The sequence below is a fragment of the Filicampus tigris genome, chromosome 15 (genome assembly GCF_054856515.1).
Source record: "Filicampus tigris isolate MCC_2025a chromosome 15, RoL_Ftig_1.0, whole genome shotgun sequence".
NCBI classification, from domain to species: Eukaryota; Metazoa; Chordata; class Actinopteri; order Syngnathiformes; family Syngnathidae; genus Filicampus; species Filicampus tigris.
The window spans coordinates 13,658,489-13,675,025 of record NC_141231.1 but is presented as its reverse complement, the minus strand read 5'-3'; the positions used below and the strand labels follow the sequence as shown (position 1 = coordinate 13,675,025).

Genomic DNA, 16,537 nt, shown 5'->3' with positions numbered 1-16,537 from the left:
TCATACAGTAAATTTATGAATGTTAGTTAGCAAGATTAAGCAAAAACTACTTGGCTAAACTAAATTTGGCTCTAGTAAATGTCTTATTTTTTACCATGAAGGTAATTTTTGGACAAACTCCTCAGTTTTTACCAAATTCAAGCATACGCAGGAGGTGTGTGTATCAATAATGCTTGATGGGTACGACCTGGCAGAAGAATTTTTCATTCCATTCTGGCATGCGACCTGCATTTCAGAGTTGATTTAACCTCCCAGTGACACTCATTGCAGATGCTTTGAAATGGTTGTAAAAGAATAGTTTCTGCATGATGGCGTCTGCGATTAGGCGGCACATCTGCACCAGCAACAAACACACACACGCACGCACGCCCCCGCAACAGCCCCCTCCGATTTCAGAGGTTGGTGTTGGTTGGCAGCCAAGGCAAACATTTCCCGTGAATAATTGCATGAGATTGATTTCAACTGAGCCCGATTAGATGGGGTTTTCGTAAGAGAGGTAACAAAAGAGGCACGGCGTCAAGAATGGCAGGAGGAAGTTGAGGAGATGCAGAAAGATAAACAGGAAGCGGAGGAGCGACTTTGACAGCCACGAGGATTCTATAACCAGTCCGACCGCAAGCCTTTAAAAGGTGCATTTCTGCTCGCTGGCGGCTACGGGAACGCGCGTCCCGTCCAGAAGTCTGAGGTGCTCGTCAGTCAAATGGGCAAAACAAATGTGCGCGCTCTCAACTTACTCAGCGCATCTCATTAGCTCCATTCCACTTATTTGTCTTTTACGCTCTCGGCCCCTCCGAGAGTTTTCCCAGCTCTCGTTTTCCTCCCTCCGTGCTGAATAAGCATGCGGAGAGTGACCATTAAATCTATTGCTGATGGAGAGACAAGTGGAGGGGAACGTCGATATTAACGTGTGACAGGATTTACTTGCGCAACAGAGGCCGCCCCTTTGCGGTGACATCATCACCGATGCTAAACAAATTGCAATGGAGGGGGAATGCGTGACGTCAATCGAGGCATGTAGCTTCTTATTTGTCAATGGAGCAGTTCCCGGCTGATTTTGGGCGAGAGGCAGGGGACACCCCGGGCTAGTCGGCAGCCATTGGCAAGGTGCCATTGTGCCACTAGACATTGTGCGATTGCTGAAATGCTGAATGAAGAAAAAACAAAACCGAAACCTGAAATGCTTTTGAATGATATGCAATGATACTGAAGGATATAGAATGATACGGAATGATATGGAATGATACAGAATGTTATGGAATGATGTGCAATGTTATTTGGTGAAAAATGTAGAATGACATTAAATATTATGGAAAGATATTGAAAGATATGGAATCATGAGGAATGATATGGAATGACACAGAATGATGTGGAGTGTTACTGGTGAAAAATGGGTTTAGAATGATATGGGATGTTATTGTAAGATATGGGAAGAGGTGGAATTATGTCGAATAATATCGAACAATATGGAATGATATTCGGTGAAAAATGACATTAAATGTTATGGAAAGATGTGGAATCATGTGGAATACGGACTGATGTGGAATGTTATTGGTGAAAACTGCGTAATATTATGGTGAAAAATATGGAATGACGCAGAATGATATTGAATATGGAATGACGTGGAATGTTCAGGCCAGGAAAAGGGCCTCCGCTAAACAGATGCCTTACTTCAAATAAATGACCAGTGTAGACACTAAAGTAAATAAAAGCCCTAGCTTCCTATTTGAGGAAATACGGTAAAATTAAGAGATTAAAGGCGGTTTTGCAACACACGCTCATCTTTAAAGTCACACTCCCAGCCTTTTCTCCATTATCACTGCAATTAGACGCCGCGTAATGAAAAAAGCATGTGAATGCGCATACTCCATAAAATCCTACTTTCAGCACCTCTGAAATTAGAACTTAAGTCCCCCCAGAGGGGCTATTAGGCAACAAATCCCCGCCATTGACCAAGTTCTGCCCTCTGCCCGCTCATGACTGACTGACTGCCCCCCCCCCCCCGCCCCCAACCCCACCCCCGACCTCTTTGAAGTTCATCGCCGAGGCAACCACAGCATCACATCCTCTCCCGAAAGTGCCAAATAGCAGTTGGCCCCTTAAGTACACGAGGGAAAGAGCAGGTTTGCGGGAAGGGAACCCGGACAAAATCGGAAGGAGCCAGATGTTTGCGTCCCACGCAAACTTGTGTAGACATGCGCTCGCCGTGGGCCTGCATTAATGATGGCAGGGATCCATCTTAAAGGGGGGCGGGGGGGCTACATAGGTTGTGGCCATGCACACACTCACCAAATGACATGTGCTTGCAATAAGTTGGTCTTTGCCGCTCTGATCCAACAAACAGATGCAAGCAGACAAATGTTCTTTTGCCTAAATGGGGGATTTTCTTATGAAAGGAGAAAACACTATAATTGGGATTCTATCAAAATTTTATTGATATGGAAATTATAGCTTGACTTTTAGTACCGAATGACTGGAGAACTTAAGCAAACAGACGACCATGTGCGTGTCGTGCGTGCCGCACGCCAAAAAGTCATCACGACCGCACAGTTCATTTTTTTGAAAATCCATCATTTTTGTCGACAATGAAGACCACTTTAATAATTGAACTCCTACTTTGGAAAAGGCCTGCCCATAAAAATCATCATGATATTTTCATAGGCATTCATTAGTCTCATTTAAAATTAAAACTTCCATTTGAGTAAGAAGTAAAAGTCATTGTCTAAGTGCTGCACAATATTTTGGGGGAATTCAATTTTTTTTACTTTTGAAAAAAAAAAAAAAAAAAAAATTTTTTTTTAATTAAAAAAAAAAATATATATATATATAAACAAAAAATGTGGTATATTGTTTGCAGTCTACGTGAGCAACATGCTTCTCAGTAGAATTTAGTAGGAAAGTGTAAAATATCTTGAACCTGGATTGGATTTTCCGACCTCACTCTTATCGTATTATTATTACATTATTTTTTGAAGTACAATGAACCCCCGTTTATCTCGGGAGAATATTATTATATATAACATTACAGCTACAATATTACAGCTCCCACATGGTTTAAACCCATCCAAACATATTTAAAGACATTCAGACTTTTCCTTCGCACCTGTTCTCACTCTTCCAGTCACACAGTTCTCAAAAAACGTTGACTTTTTTCACCGTCGAAATTGACTGTGAAACTGACACATAAAACAAAAGAAAACCATACGCTGTATATTTAAACACCAAAAAGCTCATATGATTACGGAAGTCCACTCACAAAACTATGCTAATGCTAACCTATCATGTGAAACGCCATAGACGGGCTAACAGAGATTAGCGGAGAACAAACAAACAGATCATACAACAATACTTACAGGCGTATATTCTGTCTGCTCTGCTGAAGCAGCGGATATTTAAAACGGCGAAACGGCGTACTGTACTGTATTATTACAGTGACGGGTGTCGTCTTCTTGTTCTTAATTATGCTGTAACTCTTCCAGTCAGCCTCAGTACTGCCTGGATTAATGTGGTACTAACCTAAAGACAACTCTAAATTTGGATTTGGTTTCCTCGTAATTAAAGAGCATTACTTTTTGGATAAAAAAAATCCAACCAAATTCCCACGCGGAGGGTCTCATTTGTGACACACATTACGGAGTTCAGTGAGTGGAATGGACAGTACTGCGCTGTATATGTTCACTGCATCACTCCTGGGTATTAAGTACTTGTCAAAAGTGCCATGGCTGAAGAAATGATTGCTTGGGGCTAAAAAAAAAAAGACAGCAAGCAGCTGAGATAAAGAAAAGAAGTGCAACAGAGGGCACGCAAGGGTGAATAAAAATGTAAAGATTGCATGGAATGCTCATGGGTGAACTGCGGATGAACCCCTGAACCCCAATCGGCACTTGACAGACAATGTTATTTGCATTGACATACAACCACAAGCTAGCAGCCAGCGTGCTGGAATTCCACATTAAGATGAGGAAGAAAGGCCGTGAAAATAAACACAAATACATAAAAAGTAAATATTTCGTCATGGGAGAAAGTCTGTGGGAATTTTCCACATCCCCGATAATTGTGGTACATTTAATACGTTAACATCCTGTGCCACATTACCTCAAACATACATTGAGGTCTGGAGGGAGTGTGTGTGTGCAACTTTACAGTCAATCAGTGGCGTTTTTAAATGGGAGGGGGAAAAAAAATTGTGGTGCGCCAACCACTTACACCAGGAAAATACAGTGGGCTCTCTTACGTGTTGTAGATATTATAAATTTGCTCGACAAAACTAATAATTTGGGATTCAGTGTACAATGTCACAACCGAATAGAGTTTTTGCCATATAGTGGCATTGCACAGTCACAGAATTGGGCAAATTATTATCCCTGCTTATGTACAGGTTGGCGTGCCACTTGTTGCTAGGCAGATTTCTTGCAGAAAAATGCAAATATGAGCATGTGCTGGCCACAGCCATGAGGCTGGTTTTGAATGGTTGACTAGGAATGGGGTTGCAAAATTTCAGAAACAGTATTAAAAGGATCATGAGTACACAAATTGCATTTATAGTACGCATACTTTTTTTTTTGCAGCATAATCGTTGTTACAGCTGTGGTTGTTTTAAAATGCTTTTTAAATACTTTTGAATCGAGTTCTATGTGAAATATACAATTACATTACAAATCAAATATTCTATCAGAGTACTATAAGGCTTATCACACACATTGCTATGAATACACATTGTGTATGTACTATATACCAGGGGTTCAACAACATTTTCCAAACTGAGACTACTGTATTTCTTGGGTACTGATTAATGCAAAGTTCTACCAGTTTGATACACAATACTGGAATTTGCTCAAATTTACTTTAATTACAGTGGACAGTGACATATTCGCAAATGAATTAATAATCGTATATATGTATATATATATATATATATATATATATATATATATATATATATATATATATATATATATATATATATATAACATTATTAATTAATAAGATTATTTATTCATATATAAAAAAAAAAAATTTTTAATTGATTTATTTATTTATAATTTGTATTGTATATTTTCACATTTTTGTGGGGTTTATCCTATTTTTTTCAATAATGTTTGAGGTTAAAAATTATATAATATATACCTAAAGAATATATATATATACACCGGTATATATATCGAAAAAAAACACATACATCCATACCTACATATATACACACACACATATATATATACTTCATGCAGAGTTTGAACATTTAATTCAGTGATACTTTTGGGTACAACTAGGGGGAGCCCTACTAGTAGGACAGTGGGCCACTAGAATGTGCACCACACTGAGATTCACTGGCCTAAAAAGATCAAAACGTGGGACTGTTTCGTGTAACCACGGTACATTTCAGATCAAGATTTAACATGCATTTTAGCACCTTTTGTGTGGTTGTCACACCGTTGCCAGCGTGAGATCTGACAGCTGTCATCACCTTTTTAAAAGCCGAGAGTGCAGCGAGCCAACGACGACCGCGGACCGTTGCCATCGGAAGAGCGTTTAAGCCGCCTAATGCCATGTTTGTTTTGCTCCGCGCTCTCGACCCTCTCGCGCCGCCATTGGTGCGTTGGCCGCCACGCTCCTCCCCTAACCCCTCGTACTTCATTCACTTTCCCCTCACTCGCTATTTTTTTTTTTTTTCCCCCATTCCACTTCCCCTCCATGTCGGCTCGTTTCCTCCTCTTTTTTTTTCTGCTTCTTCTTCTTCTTCTTCTCCTCTTCCTCCCACAGGAGGCCGTGTGCATTCCTGCCAGGAGGGGCGGAGGTGTCTGCGATCCGGCCTCGATAAGGACCAGGCCTCTTGCTCTCGCCCCCTCCCTGGGAAAACGGGTGCCCCCTCCTCCCCTGGCAAAGACGGACCCCGGCTCCCCTTTGAGCGCGCTGCCAGCCGAGACTTAGCATGATTTGTTTGTTTGCTGCTGCAGTGTCTCTTCTTACTCCTGCAGGAGATCCAGAGGGGTCTGCTAACATCAGAACAGGAGCGAGCGGAGTGGGCCGAGGGGGGGGGGGGGGGGGGGGGGGGCTGTTAAAGAGGTAGAGGAAGGTGGGGAATGTAGGCCGAAATGAGCCTGGAATATGATCCACGGGCTGGAAACAGTCAACGTTTCTTGACCTGGCCTGCGTGTGAGATAACATGGAAGCCTTCTCTCACACACACATACAAAATTCCACTAATCACTCACAAAGCATTGGCAACATTTAAGGGGGCTCTCTCCCTCATTTTGTCCCCCCGGTGTTTTTGTAACATGCTTCCTGGCGTATAGCGCTCGACACCAGGCACAGGGGCGGCTGCCCGCTCGGCGCATTGATCTTTCGTCGCGCCGTACGTTTAAAGCTGAAGGCATAAGGGGAGGAGCGGCAGCCCTTTTTTTTTTTTTTTTTTAATGGCGGCCTGTTTGGAGCCTGCCTCAGATTGTTCCCCGCTTCCTCAGATTGTTTTTTCACTGAGTCAGGCCGCCGCGCTGGGCCGCTCTGAAGAGGTAAGGTGGAGTTTATGCAGACGCTCGGGGCGGCACGTAACAACCGGGACACTCACACAATGGTCACCACCACGCTTGTTTCTTGGCTATTATACGTGCGTGTTAAACCGCACAGTGGCCACTCAGCATGCTAGGCAATCTGCATTGTTCAATTCACAATACGGATTTCATACACGGTAGTCACTTGAATTGAGCTATAATTTGGTCTGACGCCAGTCATTTGCCCAAATATAATTTATGTTTAACACGGACTCGTCATTTAAATTAGTCTCTAATTTGGTTGGGCAACAGTCTTTTCGCAAAATACCTACTAAAATACATTATGTTTAATACAGAGTAGCTATCCAGTTAATCCGTAATTGGTTCAAAACCAATCAGTTTTGTTTTTCCTGAAATAATTTGTATTTAATGCAGAGTAGTCATATAATTGAGCTGTAATTCGGTTGGACACCGTTTCATGTTTTTTGTGTCCCAAGATATTTTACATTCAATAAAGAACAGTTATTTAGTTGATCCATAATTTGGCTAAATCCATGTTTTTCCCCAGATATTTTCATACAGAGTAGTCATTGTGTTCATTCATCATTTGGTTGGTCACCAGCCCCGCCAGATATTTTTTTAATAAGTAGCTTGTATTTAATACAGAGGTGTTGGTGATTACCATGGTTTAAATAAGGCACTTCCCAACAGATTCAGCCAAGTCATTTTTCTTTTTATAAGGTATATATTTTATACTTAATACAGAGTAGTGGTTTGATTTTTCTGCCATTTGACTGGGCTCCAATCTGTTGGGTTTTTTTTTTATCTTGAGTAGTAATTAAAGGTTCAGTTGTGTACCAATAGCGCTACCAATTATTCACATTTGAATCCTTATGGTGTTGTTTTGGGATTTAGATCTTTCTTGTGCTAGGGCACATGACTGGCAATTTTTTTTTTACAGTCTATCAGGCAGTTAGGATTGAGCTTCATGGTTTCTTGCCGATCAACAAGCCGCTAACAAATTTGCAATTTATGGTTCAGTAGTGCCTCATCATTTTTAAATACAAAACGCTGCTGAAATCATGACCATTCTAGTGTGTTTGTGCTGTTACATGACACTTAAATGACAACACAAGTGTCCATCCAGTTCACCCGAGCTAAATTTGACAGTGTGGGATCGATTAAAGTCAAGGATAGTTGTCATAAAAATTTGCATGTCTGACTTGAGAGTATAAAAAGGAAATCCGTGCTTCCTTCCCCCCCCCCCAACGACAAACAGCTGCTGAGCGACTCCTTTGAAGTGCACTTGATCACATGACTTCATCGCATCCTCAACTATTAATCAAAACCGTTTCGGATTAGCGAGAGGGGAGCAGAAGAAGGAGGGCTCTTAACGCAAATCAAATTGCACTTAATCGGCTCAAATTACCTTCATCAATTTGCATGAAAGCCTCAGCGGTGGTCAACGACGTCCAATCATACGGTCCACTAGTGAGCGCGTGGGCGCGCCTCCCCCCCCCCCCTCGTATCCCGACGGTATTCCATTGATCCCACGTCCAGCAGCGGGAGGAGGAGACGGCGTGCGGGCCCTGAACTTGGTCATCTCGCTGGCGTGATATCGGGTTACTCCGCCGGGATCTGCTCGAACCGGGAGAGAGAACAGACTTCAGATCGGCGGATCAATTTTCACTGGACCTTGAATATTTGGTTTCAGGGACTCTTCAGGAGGCGCACAGATGGACCGAATGGACCGGCCTGGTCACACATGACACTCTCATGCAGCTAATAGTGCATTGTCACCACACTTATATGAAAGCCTTCCACTCCGAAAACTGCGGGGTTATAAGTAAGACGAATCAGGTGAAATAGCTAACTCAGTGCTGGGTCCAAAAGAGATCAGTCCAATGCTGGACTGTTCAGACCCAGTGCATTGCGTTGAGGATTTGACCCAGCACGTTGAGTCAAGAGTTTGATCCAACAAGGGATAAGGACTAGCTATATTGATTAGATAAAGCTACCAAGGATTTTTTTTTTTTTGGACCAGGTTATCACTATAGCTTTGTTGAAATCTAATACAATACTCAAAACAATATGCTGGGTCAAAATCATAAATGCAACCTTGGGTAAAAGTGACCAATCGGCTCAAAATCCATAACTACACTCATACAGTAACTGCTGGGTGGAAAATAACCCAATTTGGGTCAAAGCTTGGGTCAATATGACTCAACTTTATGGGTTGTTTTGTTTTTGACACATAGCAACCCAAAGTTGGGTCAAATTGACCCAAGTAGCGGGTTGGTTGATTTTTTTTTGCCCAAAATTGGGATATTTGTGATGCAGCAGTTTTAAGGGTGTACTCAGCGAGTGGGTTGGGAAAACAACCCAGCATTTTTCTCGTGTGTTTAGCTGGCAAATAACATATTTGTAAAACATTAGGACATTGTTTGATACACTAGTTCATAAGTTATTTGGCAAGTTATTGTTAATGTTTTAGGGCTCAGTCATAACAGCCTTATTTTAAAATATGCGGGGGAAATGTTACAGCAAGGCTTAGAACTACCCGGGGGCCCAAGATTTGCAGGGGCCCCAAAACAGCTCACAGAACCTGATTTAAAGCAATGTTTGGGTCTAAATTCAAATGGTAACACGTTGAAAATGTTTAATCTATCATGATCAAATGTCGCCCCTTCCTTCTCATGCAAAGGACTATTCTATCTTCTGATTGCACATGTGGAGACTGGATTCGGGAAAACAAACTTGTTGCAACGTCAAGTTTGCTTAGGCCCCCAAATGACTAAATACGCGCCTGCCTTCCAGACGTGCACCTACTACACAGTCAGTGAATTTCCACTTAGAGACTAATTTAAAAAAAAGAAATTCTAGTTTTACCCTTCTTACACTGTTCAACTTATTAAAACACACACAAATAAACAATTTGCAAGCCAAAAATATATAGCTAGTATTGTATGTATCGTAATGTACGCAGTCCATGCATGTGCCTTTAAGAGGCGGGGCTTGGTGAGGTGACGTAGACGAGCCTGTGTGCAAGTGCCTGGACGTAAGCGGTGGCCGACGGCGGCTTGTGAAAAAACAAAACGCTTAACAAAAAACGATATAGTGAGAGGGCCAACGATGAACTATGATATAGCGGCTGTTGAGCTAAATCTAGGCTCACTATTTGGCAAGCAGAAAGTCATTCTCTATTCCTGTTGCTTAGCATCATGTTATGATAATAGCATTCTCACATATCTTACTAATAATAATACCACTACTAGCACTTATAATACCACTTCACAAAAGGAAGTTCAAGCTACCGTCAGAATTTACGTGTGGTTAAAGACGTGGGCTCAATATTTAGCAAGGAGGAGGTCACACACTGTATTTAACGATTTATGGTTGCTTATTAAGGCTTAGCAATATGTGGGGGTAATAATGCTTGGATTCACATACACACACGTGCCATTCAATATTCTCACAAAGTAATAACACCAACAAAAAAAAAGACTAAGACTTCACAACACAAGTTTATGGGTGTGGTTTACTATTTGGCAAGTTCAAGTTGGCTTAAAGCAGTAGAGGTACATGTACAGTAGGCAGGCAAGCAGCAGGTCACTATCACTGCTCCTACATGACTTAGTTATCTATTAAATCTACTCTGTATTGTAATAAAGTACAATCCATGTATAAAGACTTGATTACATGCCATTTATAAACACCATACGCCAGCATCATTTGAATGACAAATACTTTAAATGTTATTTTAAAAGCGGATGATCTTGTTTTGAAGCAGTAAGTGAAGGCAAACAGGATTAAATGTCTTTTCATAATAACCCTGAAATCGATTAGGACGGGAAAAAAAAAAAAAAAAAAGATTGCGGTCTTTGTTTTGGGACACACACACGCACACACACACAATCGAGGTTAAGGAATCAAGACTAGATCACGTTTCCCGTCTAGTGTACATGAAGTGGATATGTCTAATTAATGCGCTCTATCTTACTAAATATGCATTTCATAAGACACGTGGACATTATGTGATGTCCGGCCTGAAATTGGGCGATAATGAATACAGACGACGACGCCACTTCACCCCGGCAGAGAGACAGGATGTTTCAGCAGTGAAACCAGAGCTGCTCGCCATCTTGTATTTGTTTATTAAGGATGCGCTTGTACTGCCTTATACTCCCAGGATGCTTGTAAATGAGAGATCGGTGCATGTGGGGCCATCGGGGCGGGCTATGAGCGGTGAATTATTTATTGAGGGGGATGGAAATTTTTTTTTTTGAAATCACTGACGGACAACACAAGCCGCAGCGTAGCACACGGATGATGCGTTTTAAAAGAGGGACAGGGAAACATTTTGATTCAAGTAATTACCAGCGAAAAGTATGGTTTAACACAGATTTATGCTTGCAATTTTCTCACAATTTGAGAGAAAAAAAACTGCTTGGGAATATTCGAGATTTTCATAAATAATAAATGTCTCCATCTTGTGATTTGATCAGTGAAGGGTTTATATTTAATCAAGTAATGCTAAACTAGATTTAAAAAAAAAACTTTTGCTCATAGTCCGTAAACATTACATATTGATGATATGTTTCTTTTGAAACAAGAATTGTTAAACATGAACACTTTAGCTGATAAAACGTAATCAGTACACAAGTAAGTGCAGCAAATAAAGTTGTTTAAATCGATACTTTCGTGATCGGATTGATGATCGGTGACCATTTTTTGAATCAAAAATTGTTAAATACAGGCAATAACGCTTGAGGATACTTTTGTTGATAGTCCGTTAACAGCATACAAGTACATGCAGTAAATTTGAAAAGTTATTTAGGATCAGATTGCTGACCTTTTTTTTTTTTTGATTAGCCCCAAAAATACTCTTCATATAAATGCTTTTTATGAATAATATAATTTATGTCAGCATGTTTATGCCCCCAGACAGAGAAACTGGAGATCCCAGCGGAAAACAAGCTGACCTCTGACCAGCAGAATTCACTTCCCATCAATATTTCTCCATGACCAGATTTAAATCACAAATGATTTGTTCGAATATCAAATAAATCACATCTGGTTTCTTCCTCTCCTTGCTTTGTTGTTGTGAAGTTTTTTTGGGGTTTTTTTCGGGCCGTGTGAGGCAGCCAAGGAAAAGCGAGAGTAGGCTGCCTTTTGTCATTCAACGGGCCGAGCCCTTTTTGGAAATCACCCTTCTCCTTTCTCTATTCCCCCATGGCTCGACTCGGGAGCTTTCCTCGTAGAATCCTAAATGATCCTCCCCTCTCGGCTAAAACATACACGTCAATGATTGTCACTACATGACTGGACGAGGCAGATGATTCTGATTCTACTTCCAAAACGTATTTGCGACAACAGGATGCCTCTATAACTGTTAAATCAATACAACCTTTTTTTTTTTTTTTTTTTTAACAAGAAAATCATAAAATCAAAGAAATCTGGAGATAATTTACAGCTGGAGACGTCCGCATATCGGTGTTTAAGCTAAAAGCTCCTCCATTAACAGTTTGTGCTCGCTCAGCAAATAATCAATCATGCTAGTGTTGCTGTTTAAAGTGGGAGTTACTCAAAGCGGCCAGAAAACTTGGCGCTGCCTTCCGTCATACGCACAATAGATTATGATTACGTCGCACAAGCAACTTGGGTTTGCGTCCACGCCGATGCTAAACGGCTCAACTGGCAAAAAGACAAAGCGGGTTGCGGAAGGTTGCGCAAAGGTTGGAGTCGCTCTGGAGCGAGCGGCATAAAACGCCAGCGATTGGCCGAGCGTCTGCAACGCTGACAGCCTGATGATTTGCAGGCCCTGCGTTCAAACAAGCTCCATGTGAAGGCTTGATTTTGCACAAATCACAGCAGAGAGGGATTTGCATCAAGACAGGCGTTATCTTATTTTATTTTTACCAGCTTCGCCAACGGACAAGACACGCCCTTTACACTCTCTCCCTCGTGTGTGAGTGTGTGTACGCCTTTGGGTGTGTGTTTTAGGGGTCCATGTGTAAATGAAAGTGATGTCCCTTTTTTTTTTATTTTTTTAAACCTACATAGATTTTTTTTTTTTTACATTAAATACAGAGCAGTGTTACAGTCATGAAATTAACAGGGGGCAGTGTCCCGCCAGATGGCGCTGTTTTACTTTTAACGCGTTTCATATTTAATACAGAGGAATGACTTGTTTGTGAAATTAATGGGAGAAGGTGTTGTTTCTCTTCATTTCTAACGTTTTATATCTAATACAGAGCACAGACTGACTTGTGAAATGTATAAAATGGCTATATGGCTTTTTTCTCCTACAATATTTTATATTTTAAAAAAGAGCATTGATGTGGTCGTAAAATCAATAGAGGATAGTGTTGTTGTTCTTCCTTTTTAATGCTTTATATTCAAATGAATTATGAAATGGCTCTGAGAACGGATTATTTTTTTATTTACTACAAATTACTGATTTCATCGACTGAAAATTGACTATCAAATATTGTATTTGTAATACAGAGCAGTGATTCAATTTTACAATGAATAGGAGTAAATCTGATATTTATTATTTGTAACATTTTATATTTAATGCAGAGAACTGATTCAATTGTGAAATGAATAGGAGCAACGTGATTACCCCCCTAATATTTTATAATTGATACAGAGCAGTGATTTGGATTTCTAATGGGAAAAAAAATGTGGTTCTCCTTTCTAATGTTCATATTTAATACAGAGCGCTGAAGTATTGGGACCCAAGAGTTAGTTTGTCTGATTTCCAACTTTTTACGCAAAGCGGTGATTCAATTGTGTAATTCATGAAGGGGCAGTGCCCCACCAAATGGCCCCGTTTCTTCTTACAAAAAAAAAAAAAGATATATAAGATATTTAATTTGTTTGTGAAATGCATGGGAACAGTGCTCAAACAACGTGTTTAATTTCCATGTAAGATTTCATTTTAACCAAGCACACCTTGGAAACAATTTGGAGCAACAGAAGACATTTTTATCCAGAATATTTTGCATTAAATACAGTCCACTAATACAATTGAGAGATTACCCTATCAGAAGGGGGTTCCAGTAATTCCGCCTGGCAACAAGTGATCCCTGATGAGGACATCTCGCCTTGATCAAAACCCTGCTTTGCTTTAGATATCAACTGAGAGGTTTTATATTGAATAATGTGGATATTAAATTCCAATTTCTTAATTTTCATCCATCCATCCATTAAATGTGAAAATAGTAATAGATGAAATGATGCATTGTCCTTTAGTTTTGTGGAGTTTTTAAATCCTTGAAGCTATATTCTCAGTAAGAGAGTGTCATTTCGGTAGTTGCTCTTATAAGTTATTATTTTCATATGCAAACACGCAAAATACAGCTAATCAAGTGTGTAGTCAGCATAGACAATCAAATACATTAAAATATCTTCAAATGAGTTTAAGAAAGTCGAATGGAAAAAAAAGTGGCTTACACCTCCTCATAGACTGTCCCAACGCGAGTAAAAAGACAAGTGACATGACCGGGAAGTGTTCCCTGGAAGTGCGCGCGTGCAGTTGGGTTAGTGGAGAAAGAGGCTGAGGGCGGGGGCGGGAGGTCGTGCACGTGCATCGGCCACGCGCTTTCTTTTCTTTTTTTTTCCCCTCTCTCTTTTCTTTTCTTTTTGCCCTGAGCGCCTCAGTTTGTGCGCCAGGCGCCGAGCAGAGTAATCTGTTTACAGTGTGTGCGTTGATGGTCATTTTTTATGATGTTGTTTAATCCACAGCGGAGGGGAAGGAGGAGGGAGCAAAGAGAGAGGAGGGAGGGGCGGGGGAGTGTGAGGAGGGGGGCGGTGGAGGAGGCGGAGGGGGCGCGCGGGGGGGGGGGGGTCTAAGCAGAGGCCCCAGACAAGCTGGCTCCACTGGGCCATCTCTGTAGCCTATAGGCTTCTTCTCTGGCAGCAGAGAGGCAGGTGTAAATCTCTTCCTGCGATCTTTTTCTCCATATAGCCGACTTTGCGACACTCACCTCCAGGTAAATAAATGCTTTATGCCTCCCCCCCCACCCACCGACTCAGTCTGTGGGGCTTGTGTGGACGCACCCGTGCAACTACGTCCAATGAAAAACATGAGGCGACTTCACCTGACAACACTTACACACTGCGCATGAAAGTATGCTTAAGTACAAACTAATAATACACATTGACTGCCACAACATTAGGTACTGTATATTGTACTTAAACCCCCCCCCCCCCCCAAAAAAAAAGAAAAATTAATCAATTAATAATCACAAAACTAATAACGTGTGATTTACACTGGCATAATGTAAAAATAATTATTTTGTGGAAATGCAACTGGGGGAAACTCTTCCTGATATTTTGGGCGTGTGAAAGGGACAAAATATTAGGAACACCTCTCAGCATTATAGTACTATAATGCAAACTAATTAGAGTGGTGTTTCTATTATTTCTATTTCTATTCTATTATCGCTCTATATACAGATGCCATAAACACTCATACGTTTTATATATATATATACATACAGTATACACACAGGCATTCAGATATACACTCAAATATGCTGTATACTGTATATACACTTTTATTTGTATACATACACGCATTACGCCATTATTGTATTTTAAAGAATTTTATTTAGAAGGTATTATGTATTGCAGATGTTGTGGTTAGTTTGCAAGTGTACCTGAAGAAATGAACTGCTAATTTAAAAAAAAAAAGTATATATATAAATATATATATATATATATATATATATATATATATATAAACATTTGTTTTTGTGCAATGTTACATCTGTTGCTTGGATTTGTAGCTTCATGACGAAAAGATGTGGGCGGGGCATTGTTTCCATTTTAATGAGCCAAGCGGCTAAATGACCAAACAAAGTTACATATCACGCACAGGTCGTGCAACACCTCAGATCACGCAAACGGTGTGACGCAAAGAAAAAAAAAAAAAAAAAAGTATTGCAAAGTAGGTCTGTGCCACTCTTGATTAGGGCGCACTGCCAAAGGATGGTGGCAGACATGAGATAATGAGGTCCTGTGATAACGCGGGGCTCCTTTAAGGTTTTCCCATGAAAGGAGACTGTCGCCAGTCCACACAGGCGCACTGTGTATCGCCGGCTCGCTACTCACTTCTCATTTGGCGCGCACAAAAGCTGATCCGCGCCCAAATCCGAGCTAACAAACCCCACGTCGTATAATGTCCAGCCCCCCGACTAATTAACTGGAATCCCACCTTATTCTTTTTAAATACAGTGAGCAATTAAAGCGCGATGTGAGCCAGAAGAGGTCTCCGGGGCCACGCTCGGTCGCCAGGAGCATTTGTGAAGGTCTGCAGCTTCTCTATAGGCCATGGATCTTATTAGGTGGCTGACCCCGGGCCGGCGAAAGGTCCTCTCGCTAACTAAGACGTTTCCTAATCGGATTTTAATTGGTTGGTTAGGGCTTGTGTCCTGGTCTGTGTGGCGGCAGGCTGCACTGTGGAGCCCACATGAGCGCCGCCAGACATGACACTTTGGAGCTCACCATTTTGGAAAAAGGGTGGGGGAGAATACTTCCAACAGTGCGAGGGGAGCTAACAAACCTCAAGAGCAGTGGTTCAAATATTTTTTACGCTATGTACCACCTAAAAAAAAAAATTTTAAAAAGTGCTTTCCGTAGTTCTCCAAGTACATCATAATGGGCAACGTTCAAATCCAGTAACGTAGGTCTAAGTGTTAATCAAAAATAAGGCAGCGGTTTGTTTTCAAAAAAGTGTAATGAAGGTCGAAATGCGAAAAGTTTAAAAACAAGCTGTTTTGGACTGTCCTGTACTGAAAAGTTAAATACAACTGAACTGCACTTGAAAATGTACCTTTCTTGAAAAGTAACGGTCGTGTACTAGATTAAAAATATGCCCAAAGAGGATGTACTGTATACACATGCTACACCCGTATGTTTGATTGCACAGTTTTAAATGTAAATTCTATTCATATCTTACCAGTGATTCTTTCGCGCACCACAAAGCAGCGCGAATACCTCTCGTGGTACTTGTTCCGCACTTTGCGAATCACTGTGGTAGATCA

The 16,537-nt window shown here is 40.9% G+C and overlaps 1 protein-coding gene across 1 annotated transcript in view; it reads right to left on the bottom strand.

Moving 5' to 3' along the window:
- Positions 1–13,993, bottom strand: part of LOC147135627 (uncharacterized) — a 162,370-nt gene extending 148,377 nt beyond the window's left edge. The window contains exons 1-2 of the mRNA XM_086053118.1: positions 13,944–13,993; positions 7,915–8,123 (exon numbers count right to left, since the gene is read on the bottom strand). Coding sequence (XP_085909244.1) covers positions 7,915–7,930 — 16 coding nt within the window. The 5' untranslated portion in view covers positions 7,931–8,123; positions 13,944–13,993. The remainder of the gene's footprint in view (positions 1–7,914; positions 8,124–13,943) is intronic.
- Between the last annotated feature and the right edge of the window lie 2,544 nt (positions 13,994–16,537).